A 13,827-nucleotide genomic window follows, 5' to 3' on the forward strand; every position below is an offset into this window, starting at 1 on the left:
TTACACTACCTACTTTCTAATGCTTGACAAGGAAAGGTAGCAGTGTGGAGAACACAGATTCTTCCTAATGCAGGAATATATCAATCCCACAACTGTCCTGTTGGAAATGTCAGAATAAGTAGAGAGCAAAGCAAACAGATATGTCTTCCTTACCTGAGGCAGACGCAGCCTCCCGCATGTGGCCGGGCCCAGCTCACCTCTCTCAAAAAGAAATGCCCTTGAGTTTGGTGCCTTTATCCAGGGCCTCATTCCCAGTTCTTCTAAGTCCCAGTGAAGAAACATCATGCTTTCTAAAAACTATATTTACCTCTGATTCTTTCTAAACTCCCCAAACAGCAAAGGTATTTTTTAAATTCACAATATCAAAAGAACAGGAGAGTAGATAACAATAATTACATTTTGAAAGCAAGAGAGCAGAAAGGAAAGTGGCTGTTGATTTAGCACGCGGGCAAAGGTAAGCCCTAAACCAGCAGTGGGAAGAATTGAGAAGCAATTGTACATATCACAGAAACTTCAAAGGGCTCAGGCATTGGAAGCTGGTGCAAAGGTGGAGGTAAAAACAAGAAGGCTGCTTGTAAGTCTGCTTAAGAAACACACCTCCGTGTCCTCTTTCCAAAGCCGCACCGCTACATAGTTGTACCCACCCCACACTGACCAAAGACTGAAGAATTACATGTTGTTTGGAAAGTTTAAAACACAGGGTTGCCCAGACCTAGGGGACACTAGGCACATTTGAGGGTAGAGGAACCACTTGAAAATGGGGATTAGTGAGTTTGTATTTTAAAGTGCCTTTATAAAGAGACTGAAGTAAATGAAATATTTTTCAGCTCGCCACCTTTAACGAGAATGACCAGTAATTTTACATGCTGTTAAAGATTTGGGATGATGAAAAGGAGGTCTAACTAAAAATGCAAACTAAAATTAAATACATCTTTAAATATAGATATGAATTCTCTTAGAATCCAGAGCCCAGCCACAGATAATTATTTGAAAAGATCAATAAAATTGATAAGTCTCTTCCCAGAGATATCAGGGGACAAAGAGAAGGCATAAATCACCATTGTCCAGAATGAAAGAGGGAACATACAAATCCTACAGATATTTAAAAAAGAAAAGAAATGAATATTAGAAACAACATTATTAAAATACATTTGATAATGTAGATGAAATGGACAAACTCCTTCAAAGTACAAACTACCAAACATCAAGAAGAAATACTCTAAATATCCCTATATCTATTTAAAAGTTGAATTTATAGGTGAAAAACCTTTTTACAAAAATACTCTAGGTTCAGATGACTTCGTTGGTGAATTCTACCTAATAGTTAAGGAAGAAATAATATCAATTCTACATAAACTCTTCCAAAATATACAAGGAGGAAATGCTTGCCAGCCCATTTTATAAGGACAATGTTATCCTGATACCAAAACCAGAGAAAGACAATACAAAGAACATCGACATAAATTTCTTAATAAAATTTTAACATATTAAATCCAATAGTATATAAAAAGGATAATATATTAATTCCAAGTGGACATTTATTCTAGAAGTGGAAGGTTGCATTAACATTAAAAACTAATCAATATAATTTACCATTTTAACAAACAAACCATACAGTTATCTAAATGGATGCAGAAAAAAAACATTTGGCAAAATTTAACACCCTGCCATGATGACACTCTCATGGAATAGGAAGTTTATCATTCTGTTAAAGGACATCTACAGAAAAAGCTAATATTATATTCTTAATGGTGAGAGACTGAATACTTCCTTATCAAGATCAGAAATAAGACAAGAATGTTTTTTCTCACCACTTCTATTCAATATTGAATTAGAGGTTCTAGCCAGTGTAGTAAGACAGTCAGACAGACAAATAAATACCTACAGGCTGGAAAAGAATAAGTAAATCTCTCTTAATTTGCAGATGATATGACAATTTATAGAATCCTCAAAAAAGTTATTAGAACTAGTAAATGAGTTTAGCAAGGTTACAGGGTGAAAGGATAATACACAATAATAAATTGTATTTCTATACTATAAGTTCATAACAAACAATTAGAAGTTGAAATTTTGATACACCACCTAAAATAGCATCTAAAAAATGAAATGCTTAAGGATAAAATAACAAAAAGTGTGTGTGTGACCTGTATACTGAAAACTAAGCTAAGAAAAATTTAAGAAGCCATAAGTAAATGGAGAGAGAAATAATAGTTATGGGTCAGAACACTCAAGATTGTTAAGATGTTATTTCATTCCTAATTGATCTACAGATTCAGTGCAATCACAGTGAAAATCCAGCAGGCTTTTTGGCTTAAATTTTGAAACCAATTCTAAAATTATATGGAAATGCAAAGGACTTAGAATAACCAAATTAGTTTTTTTTAAAACTCACATGACTTAATATTAAGGCTTACAATAAAGCTATAATAACACAATGTGGTATTGGTATAAGGATAGATACATATGTAGATCAATAGAGTAGCTAAGAGTTCAGAAATAGAACTACACATATATGGTCAGATGATTTCCACAAAGGTGTCAAGGTAATTCAGCAGAGAAAAGTATTGGGTTTTCAGCCAGTGGTGCCAGAACAATAGATTAGCCAAATGTTAAAAACAAACAAACAAAACCAAGAACTTTAACTCTTACACTATCCACAAAAATTCGTTTTAATAATCAACTCAAAACAGATAATAAACCTAAACATAAGAGACAAAGCTATAAAATCTCTAGAAGAAAACAGAGTGTTTGTGTCGTGGGGTTAAGCAAAGACTTCTTAGGATCAGAAAAAGCCCAAACTATAAAAGAAAAGATTGATAAATTAGACCTCATCAAAGTTAAAATCTTTTGCTATCTAAAAGTGACTATTAAGAAAGTAAAATGTCCAACCACAGAAGGGAAAGAAATACTTGAAAGAATTTTATCCAAAATACATCAAGAACTCTTTAAATTCAATAACAAGTAGGCAACCAATCCATATTTTTAAAAAATGGGCAATAGATTTATACAGAAGCTTAACTGAATAAGATTATGAATGGTGAGCAAAGCACATGAAAAGATACAATATCACTGATGTTCAGGGAAATGCAAATTAAAACTACAGTGGGATACTTAACCACTAGAATGGCTAAAATTAAAAATGATACCAACTATTTGTCAAAGATGTGCAGTTGGAACTCTCATATACTACACAATGGTGCAGCCACTTTGGAAAACAGTTTGGTAGTTTCTTAAAAGTTAAACATACATTTATCATATGACTTGATATTTTGCAAGAAAACTTGGAATTGAAGTTATTATTCCAATGATGAATATTTGCTTTGCTACTATCAAAAGTTATCCTCTCATCTCTTTCCATGCAGCATGTGTACACAGTACATTTTTTGGTACAGTTCCAAATCATAGTAAAATCTTTCTGAAGACATTTAACATAGCAGTTAAACTCAATGGTGCCATAACAACGATGCAACTAATTCAGTTTAAATGGCAACAATATGAATAGCTCTGAGCAAGTTAGTCTAACCAACTGTGACTGTAAGATATCATTCAAGAGATGCTAAGATGTAAATAATTTTTTTCTTAGAATTGATGAAATGTGGTAATAATAATTATTATCATAGAAATAATACTAATAAGTAAATTAGTAGTTACTATAAGTCAGAGTGTGAGGACTCCATGACATGAGTTGTAGGGTCAGATTTGTGTTTCTTGTTTTTCATGGCAAATATCCTTGGCCCAGTTATAGTTATCCCTTTTTGGTTTTTCCCATTTTTTCAATTGATGTGGCCTTCCTACTAGATACACATCATTAATTTCGCCTCTAGCTGATTTAGATTGCATTTCAGACCAGATCTCTCTGGAGGGATGATTTAGCAATTGAAACCTTTGTAAGGAGTCAAAAGAAATGTAATGATCAAAAGCCACATAGATAAGGAGATATTAGATTAGATATTACAGAAGATGGTAGTCTAGGTAAACAGATAACATGTTTTAGGGAAATGTTTTAAATGGTTTTATGATTGTGTTGAATGTTTATAGCACTTGCATTTTTTGTATTCTGATTATTTTAGAAGAATACAGTTTTATTAAAATCAATTTTTATTTATTGTATAGGTGACTGGGAGCACTGGAATAAGAAACTTCAGCCATATTTTTATCCACCTGACAGTATTCCAGAGTATTCATCAATTTTGGTTCCAAATGTTGACAATATTAGAACAAATTTTTTGATAGACACCATTGCAAAACAAAATAAAGTAAGTTTGATAGTTTCTTAGATGCCTGCAAACCATGTAAGAAACACAGTCCTTTTCATACACTACAGATAGAATAATTAAATTCTGGCACAACGGGCTGGAGGCTGTGAGAGAAACATGTTTGGGAAGGAAACCGCAGGTCCCAGGATGTGCTTCAACTCAATATCCTCCGACCTGCTGACTCCCAGCTTGCTGAGGAGAGAGGGTGTCTGCTCACAGAGTCCTTCTGCACCCCTGTGGTCATGTGAATATTCACCCATGTTCCTTCCAGCACTTTTACAGTATACATTTTACATTTAAGTTTTTAGTTCAACTATGATATATTTTTGTGTAGGTGTAATTCTAAAAAATGAGTTCTATTAGTTTATAGAATGAAAGAATGGCCACTAGAACCATAAGACATTTGAAACTGAACATGTTATAACACTTTTCAACATGCTTATCCTGTGATTACAGGCTGTTTTGCTCACAGGAGAGCAGGGAACTGCAAAAACTGTAATGATTAAGGCATATTTGAAAAAATATGATCCTGAAGTACAGTTATCCAAAAGTCTAAACTTTTCATCTGCCACAGAACCAATGATGTTTCAGGTAAAACCCATCATTTGCTATAGTAATCAACGTATTAAATACTTATTTTAAGTGGTGGCTATGATAAAATGTGTATGCATATATAAAACATTTATATATATATATATATATATATATATATATATATATATATATATATATATATATATATGCCCCTGGCTGGTTTGGCTCAGTGGATTGAGCGTCGGCCTGCGAGCTAAGTGTCGCTGGTTCGATCTTCCAGTCAGGGCACATCAGAGAAGGAAAACTCTGACTCCAAAAAACCTCTGCTGCCTTGCGGCATACCTCTTCAGGGGAAAGGCTAAGGGAGTAAACCCCGACAGAAAATCCGGAGCCGGAGTCCCTAAGGCGGTTTGACGTTGTAGTCAACATCGGCAACTCCTGCGGTGCACCTGAAGCCAAGCTGTATTGACTCCGTCTTTCCCTTGGATCCTTCAGCTGCGAAGAGAGGGGGGGTCTGCTGCATGGGCAACAGCAGACCCTCCATATCACCCTGACCAGGCTCTGTAGCTTCAGCTTCACTGGAGAGGACACTCCAGCGTCATCGCAAGATGTCGATTTAACAGGGGAGGAGACAGATACCGTGTCACTCCCGAGTCGGACTGCACAGCCATTCTCGGCGGTGCAGATAGACTCTTAAGAAGCTACACCATCGTCTCTCGAGACGGACGGCTGCCGACGACTATATATATATAAAGAAAGAAATGGTGTGGCAGTTGGCATTCAGCTATTTAACCTCCCAAGGTTGAGTTTAAAACCAAACCCAATAGCATATTTGGATTAATAGTCTAATATTTATTAATAGCCTAAAATTTAGATTAATAGCCTAATATTGAGGCTAAAGCTGAACTTTTGAGTGTATCTCTTTTGACGTAAATTAACAATTAACATTATAATAACATTTTTAAATTCACAATATGTATTTTAATAATGATATTTATACATATTAACTAAATTATATTCTACTTTGGAAAATATGCTCATCATTTTTAGAAATATGGCTTGAGATCTAATGCATAAGACAAACTATTTCCTTTTCTCTAGAGAACAATTGAAAGCTATGTGGATAAGCGAATGGGAAGCACATATGGGCCACCAGGAGGCAGAAGAATGACTGTATTTATTGATGATATTAATATGCCCATCATTAATGAATGGGGAGATCAGGTCTGACTAAAATGGCTCCTATAGATGATATTTAATCAGTGTTTTTAGTCATATGTAAAAATGTCAAATTGTCCTCATCTTACTAAACCTAGTAACAACTGCCAGACTTATGTGACTTCTCGGTTAGAGTTGACATTCTCCCTTCTTGAAAGCCCCCTGCAGTTTCTGGCAACATGCCCTCCTGTCTCTCTGGGTCCTTGATTTCAGTGTTCTTTCTGGCTCCTCTCTTCCTTTCCCCAAGGTTTTAGCCTTGCCCTCTTATCTCTTACTCTACATACTCTCCAAGGAGTACCTGATGTAGAAAACACTTGTTTTTTATAACTCTGCCACACACCCCTGTCCTAGCCATGATCATCTGTCAATCCTAGAGTCATTCCCCCTTTGAGAGTCCCGCTGATGCTGTTAGAATTCAGCAGGTTCTTGTGGGATCCCCGGCGCCTCCCTCCTTCCCCTGTGCACTGCCTCATCGGCACCCTCTCCCTGGAGCTGCCAGGGCCCATCCCACCCCGCCCTTGTCCCGGTTCACCTCAGACACCACTAGGTGGTCAGGACCCCAGCTCTGTGCTCCCTGAGAATAACCCTCAGACACCGCTGCATGGCCTTTCTCTGATCTCATCTCTTACTTCTGCACCCCTTTTTGTGCACCCCTGGAAGCCACAGTTAATCCACAAAATTCACTGTAAATTTGGCTTCTCTGAACTTTCCCTTCACCTTGTGCTCTAATGGGAACTCAGGACACCACTTTCCCTGCAGACTTCTCAGGCTCGAACCCCTGGGCCTGCAGGTGAGAGCAATGTCCTCCTTGCTTCTCACTGCCCTCCTCCTTCAGATATCGCCTTCCCTGAAGAGTTCATTGTTCTCTTTCCAGTACTGTCCCTGTCACCAGGCCTCAGCTGCGTGGGTGGGCAAACTGTGGACTCGCACTTCAAAGGGTCCTGTGTGGGGTTTAACGATCTGTTGTCAGCATCTTGAAATTATTAATAATTTTTGAATAAGGAGGCTTGCATCTTCTGGGCCCCACAAATTATATAACCTGCTGTCATAATTCTTGGTGATGCCAGTACCCACATACATGATCTTGGCCTCTTAGTTTCCCAACCTGGCCTCCTCCGATGATCATGCCTTCCACCCTGTCTGACTGACTCATCCATGCAGTCATACCTTACACATTGTCATTATCAATGGGACTCCGTCAGTATCTCAGTTTCAAGCATTTTATTCTCTGACTACCATGTCCACTCTTTGTAGCTCATTCCCTTCCCTGCCCAGACTCTATAGATTGAACTGCTATCTATTTTTCCAATCATCATGAAACTATCCCCCATTTCCTCTAATTTCTTCACTTCTTTTCCCAGCAAATATTCCATAATCCATCATTACAATCACTGTAGCATACACCCTCTGATTGTCTGCCTTAACTACATTGAAGCCTTGTTAAAATCTCCTGTCTACTCTCCATCCACCTGCATCTATGCAGCTAAACTTGCCTGGAGAAAACCACACCTGGTTTCACTTTAAAATCATGATCACAGATCACAGCTGAGCTCTTAATGCTGCCCAACAATCGTACTGGATGTCTCATGTTTTATGTCTTGGTCCTATCTATTCCTGTACTACATTTCCTTTTAGGCGCCTGCTCCGGGAGATGACTATTTCATACTTTTTTTTCTTTTTCACAGACCTCCAACACCTCCATTTCCTCACTCTCAGATGAGCATAGATATGTTGCAGCTTTCTTCCTAACTTCTCTGAGTAAATTGATTTTGCCTTTTGTTTATTATCTATATACTGTACTTAATTTCCATGTTCTAGTGGTTACCCTAGACAGTACATCCTGCATACACAGATAATAAAAAATAAAGGTAACCAAACCTTTAACTCTCATTTTATATGTCTAATGACATTGGAACACTTCAATTTCCTTTGTCTTTCTCCTGACTCATAATTTTATTGTTGACATGTATTTTAAGTAAAATTTCCATGAAGTATTATTTTTACTTTTTTTATGTTCACTCTTCGTTTGCGTTACCCACATATTTAACACTTTCTTTGCTCTTTGCTTATTCTTGCATCTTGAGCCTTCCTTCTGGTATTAGGTTCCTTCTGCTTTTAGAACTTTCTTCAGAGAAGGTCTTTTAAAGACTTAATTCTTAGTTTTCGTTTGTTTACAAATGTCTTTATTTCATCTTCTCTATTTGAGAGGCATTGCTGCTGGATGTAAATATCTAGGTGGGCAGTTATTTTTTTCATCGTGTTGAATATATTATTCCTGTCATCTGTTTTCTTTGCTGCTGTTGAGAAGTTAACTATCACTTAAGCATTGCACCTCTGTAGTTAACCTGCCTTTTTTCACTTGCTGCTTTTAAGACTTCCTCTTTACCTTACTTTACTATATTTTGTTCTTTTTTAAATGGTATTCCTTTGTGTATATTTACTTGGATTTATTTGCTTGGGATTCACTGGGACTTGTGAACTGTGGTTTGGTGTCTTTCATCAGTTCTAGAAAATTTCTAGCCCCTATCTCTTCTAATATTTCTTCTGCTTTACTTTCTTTCTTCTTTTCTCAGACCCCAGATGTATATTAGACTTTCTTCCTATGCCCTCTATGTTCCTACAATACTCCTCTGTACATCCCAACCTTTTCTCTCTCTAATGCTTATGTTCTAGATAATTTCCCCTCTCTTCTACCTCACTAATTTTCTTCTTGGCTTTGTCCAATCTATTGTCAAATTATTTACTGAGTTTTTATTATAGTCATTAGTTATTTGATTCTCTTTTCTTTCAAAAATGTTATTTTTAATAATTTCCTGTTCTTTGCATATATTTTGAAATTTATTGTCTATTTCTTAAAATATTTTCAGATAGCTGTTTTAATTTCTGTGTCTGTTAATTCCAGCATGTGAAGTCTGTGTGGGTCTGTTTCTGCTCTCTGTGGTTTGAATAGTTCTTGTTTAGGTTCAAACTGCCTTGTTTTCTGTGTATCATTGGCTGCTTGCTAGGTCATTGCTCTTGAAAAATCATCTGTGGCTATTTCTTGAAGCCTAGGATGGCTATGCCCTCATCCAGACAGGTTTTGTGTTTACTTCTGCCAGATCCTTAAGAGCTTATTTAAAGATCAAAGCATGGTTAAGATTTGAAAGTCTGTGGTCCATTTAGGCTATGTATACTCAAGGTGCAAAGCTATTTAGCTGTCATTCTGAGGCCACAACCTCCCAGGGAAAGTGTTTTTCCTTCTTCTTACCCTTTTCTCTCCCATTCAGCAGGGTTCCAAAGCAGATAAACCTCTCAGCAGTTTCTATAAGGTCAGGAGAGTGGAAACATATTTAGATACCACCTATAAATAGAAGAGCTCCTGAATTTCAGGCTCATTTATCCAACAGGGAAAATCTAGTTGGATCTCAAACTTAACATGTGCAAAACCAAATTCCTGTTACTTCTTAAACCTATTCCTCCAACAGTGTTTTCTATCTCAAAAAATAGCAACACTACATTCAGTCTCTCAGAAAATCAGGTTGGCTCTATTTTCAAACTATAATATTTGACTACTTATCAACACCATTTCTAATCCCTGTGCACATCACTATCTCTCTTCTTGACCATTAAAATGTTTCCTAAATGCTTTCCTGTTTCCCTTGCCCCCCTCAATCTATTCTCAAATCAGCAAACAATTAAAACATGAGTCACAGCATGACTCATGCTCCTCTGCTCAAAATTGTCCCATGAGACTTATAGACTATAAAGGCCAAAATTCCTCCCTGACCCAAAGACCCTACCCTGTTGGATCTTATCTCTCCATGACTCTGCTCCAACTACATTTACTGAGCCTTGTACACGCTGGATATGATGTTCACTCAGCACCTCTACATTTACTGTTTATTCCCCCTGGAATGCTCTTCCCTTAGTATTTAAATGGGTTCCTTTCTCATGTTCTTCAAGTCTTTGCTTGTATGTCATGTGAGGAGAAGCCTCTCCTGCTCCCCTGTGCAGAGTTCACGGGTGATTGTTTAAGTGAAATAATCTTAAAGCTTATCATCAAAATTTGCAAGCATTTCATTGATAAAAGTTGAATATTTTCTTCTAATCTCATCTGTACTATTTTATAGGAGATATGGAGGAATATGTCAGTGATATGTTGCTAAAATATTACTGTGTAACATTTCAGATAACTAACGAGATTGTGCGACAAATGATGGAAATGGAAGGAATGTACAGCTTGGATAAACCTGGAGACTTCACCACTATTGTTGATGTGCAGCTCATAGCAGCAATGATCCACCCCGGAGGGGGGCGGAATGACATTCCACAGCGTCTAAAAAGGCAATTTACTGTATTTAATTGCACATTGCCTTCCAATGCTTCAATAGACAAAATTTTTGGTATGATTATTCTTGGTGTTTAATTTTTTAATTGCATTACATGTGGACATAAACCATGCAAAATCTTATTTAAGGGATGAAAAGGCTCTGTTTGAAGTGAGGATTAGGTATCTGAAATAGAGAACTAAGTACCAGAGAAGGGGAAGTAAATACTAATAAGAATGTTTGTAGCCCATTTTAAGACTCATGAATATTTAGAAATAGCCTTGTTGAAGGTTGACTTTGGAGGTAAGCAAACCTTTGTGTTTTGGTTTTCTTGGCGTGATTAATAAGAGAAATTTGGGCCGAGTGGCTGCGCATTGATCATGGGTTAACAATATACCAAGTCAAATGTAGCACTTTGAAATGTTAAAAAAAATGAAATTTTTAATGCTCACATAAACTGTACCATCAAAAATTGTGTCTGTGAAGACCTACAGGAGAAACTGGCTCATGCATATGTGGACATTAATTATGTGGCATAGCAAATGCTGTAATCAGAAGGGAAAGGGCAGACTTTCAATAGGTCACACTGGGATACTCAGTAATTCTTAGGGGAAAAATCACTGAAATTGGACCCCTACCTCACACCAAATATAAAATCAATACAGATGGATTAAAGATCTAAATACGGAAATTAAAGCTCAAAAAATGTTTGGAAGAAAATATTTTAAAAACATTTGAATGACCTCTGTGTAGGAAAGGACTTTTTAAATGAGACTCAGAAAAACATAAGCCATAAGGGAAAAAATGATAACTTTGGCTAGGTTAAGAACTTTTGTTCATCTACAAAGCAACATTAATGGAGTAAAAAGAGAAACCCAAAAGTGGAAGAAAAAAATTTCAACCCATATAACAAAACAAAATAAGTTAGTATTCTTTTTTTAAAAAATTATGATTTATTGATTATGCTGTTACAGTTGTCCCAATTTATTTTCCCTTTGTTCCCCTCCACCCAGTGACACCCCTCCCTCTAAGAAGTTAGTATTCTTAATACTTAAAGAAATCTTATGAGTTATTCAGAGAAAAGCAAACAATCTAATATTAAAATGGGGAATAAAAAACAGGTACTTTAAGAAGATATACCCTGGCTGGTTTAGCTCAGTGGATTGAGCGTCGGCCTGCGAGCTAAGTGTCGCTGGTTCGATCTTCCAGTCAGGGTACATCAGAGAAGGAAAACTCTGACTCCAAAAAACCTCCGCTGCCTTGCGGCATACCTCTTCAGGGGAAAGGCTAAGGGAGTAAACCCCGACAGAAAATCCGGAGCCGGAGTCCCTAAGGCGGTTTGACGTTGTAGTCAACACCGGCAACTCCTGCGGCGCACCTGAACCCAAGCTGTATGGACTCCGTCTTTCCCTTGGACCCTTCAGCTGCGAAGAGAGGGGGTGTCTGCTGCATGGGCAACAGCAGACCCTCCATATTACCCTGCCCAGGCTCTGTAGCTTCAGCGTCATCGCATGATGTCGATTCAACACGGGAGGAGACAGATACCATGTCACTCCCGAGTCGGACTGCACAGCCATTCTCGGCGGTGCAGATAGACTCTTAAGAAGCTACACCATCGTCTCTCGAGACGGACGGCTGCCGACGACTTTAAGAAGATGTAATAAAATGTCAACTAAACAAATGTAAAGGTGATAAGCATTAACATTTAGGAAAATACAAATTTAAAACACCAAGGAAATGCCATATTATACCCACTAGATTTGCAAAAATGAAAAATTCTGACTAAAGCAGGCATTGATGAGAACGTGAAGCAAATGGGATTCCCACCCCCTGCTGGTAGGCCTGTGAATTGCTGCCAGCCCTACGTTAGTATTGGTGAAGTACACCAGGGGCAGGTCCCGGCAGTGCCAGTGCTAGAATATACCAGTTTACCATTGTTTCCCTTATGGTTTGTGCTCTCTGAGTCTCATTTAAGAAGCCCCGTTCTACCCAGAGGTCATGAAGATGGCCTCCTATATATTTTTCCAAACTTTGTATAGGTTTGCCTTCCATATTTAAGTCCTTAATCCATAGGCATGATTTTGCATATGTGTGCCAGAAGGCTTACACAAGAATGTTCATAGAACAGTGTTCATGATAGCAGGAACCATGAAATCACCCCAATATTTATTGACAGTAAAATTGGATAAATAAATTGCAGCACAGGCACACAGTGCAATGCTACGCAACAGTGAGTATGAGCAAACCCAGCTACATGCTTCAGCATGGATGAAGCCCAGAAGTAGCATCCTGAGTGAAGGGAGCAAGTCACGGAGGAATATATGATTCCATGAAATTAAGTTTTAAAAATTAAGGTTAAAATAAATTAAAGTTCAGAAACATAAGTGGCAAAGCTATAAAGAAAAGCGAGTTACTGATTCTCAACTAGTCAGAGCCGTGGCTATCTGTGGCGGAAGGAAGAGGTTGGGCAGAGATTGACAAACGGCAGCTTCTAATGTACAGGGGGTATGCTGTGTTCTCAGTCTCGTGATCTGTACATGAGCATTTGCTTATTTGTTAAACTCGTTTATACAGTCTTTGATCTGATTAATATTGAAAATTACATATGGAAACAAACCCGGAACTGAGGCTCAGAGAAGAGAAATAACTGCCCAATCAAGGCCATTTAACTAGTGCCTGGCAGAGATGCAGTGCTGACCCTGTTTTTTGATTCCAGACCTCTTGCTTCCTATATAATACATTTGTCCCACGGGAAGTTGGAGACCTCGAATCAGAGGATTTCAGGAAGCAAAGGGGCTAACAGGTGTCTTAACACAAGCAACCATGACTTTGGAGGACAATTTCATGTTCCCTCAAGGTTACTCTTCTTTGATCTTTGTGAACGAAGCCCAGTTTCTTTAGCTGCCCCACCCTTCATGAACCTGCTCTGCATCTCTGAACATATATTCATATTCATATTCCTCTGAACATATCGCTCAACATATTAACTCACTGGAGTGAAGTAGAGGAAACCTGTTTTTGCGGTCTAAAACCAAACACGTTTTAAACCCGTAATTCAGTGCTTCCTGAGGGTGATTATAGTGGACTGTCACTGTACTGGGTGTTTCCTATGCGCCGTTAGATGATCAGTCCAAGCCAGAGTATTAACTGACTGCAGGTCAGGAGATGTGCGTGTGGATTCCAAGTCTATCAACAACCAATCAGGTGACCTTGAGCAATCTGCTTCACCTGTCTGGGCCTGGTCTCCTCTGTAAGATGAGGAAGTAGTCTCTAAGTTCTTTTCTAGCTCTCCTACATTTCAGGATGAGTACTCTTTTACAGGCTCCAGAGCCAGACTAGATGGGTTCAAATCTCAGATTCGCCCACACACAGGCTGTGTGACCTTGGGCAAGTTACTATACTCATATTAAAATGGGCAGAAGAGTAATAATATCTACCTCACATTCTTTCTCATAGGATGTTGGGAGGGTTAAATGAGTTCATCCATATAAAATGCTTACCACAGCATACTA

The 13,827-nt window shown here is 37.9% G+C and overlaps 1 protein-coding gene across 1 annotated transcript in view; it reads left to right on the forward strand.

Annotated features, from left to right (window-relative positions):
* DNAH8 (dynein axonemal heavy chain 8) overlaps window positions 1–13,827 on the forward strand; it is a 273,301-nt gene that overhangs the window by 135,242 nt on the left and 124,232 nt on the right. The window contains exons 50-53 of the mRNA XM_090280432.1: window positions 4,114–4,256; window positions 4,713–4,847; window positions 5,892–6,014; window positions 10,177–10,390. Coding sequence (XP_090136558.1) covers window positions 4,114–4,256; window positions 4,713–4,847; window positions 5,892–6,014; window positions 10,177–10,390 — 615 coding nt within the window. The remainder of the gene's footprint in view (window positions 1–4,113; window positions 4,257–4,712; window positions 4,848–5,891; window positions 6,015–10,176; window positions 10,391–13,827) is intronic.

This window comes from Furipterus horrens, unplaced genomic scaffold (assembly GCF_987537825.1).
Source record: "Furipterus horrens unplaced genomic scaffold, mFurHor1.1.pri manual_scaffold_6, whole genome shotgun sequence".
Taxonomy (NCBI): domain Eukaryota; kingdom Metazoa; phylum Chordata; class Mammalia; order Chiroptera; family Furipteridae; genus Furipterus; species Furipterus horrens.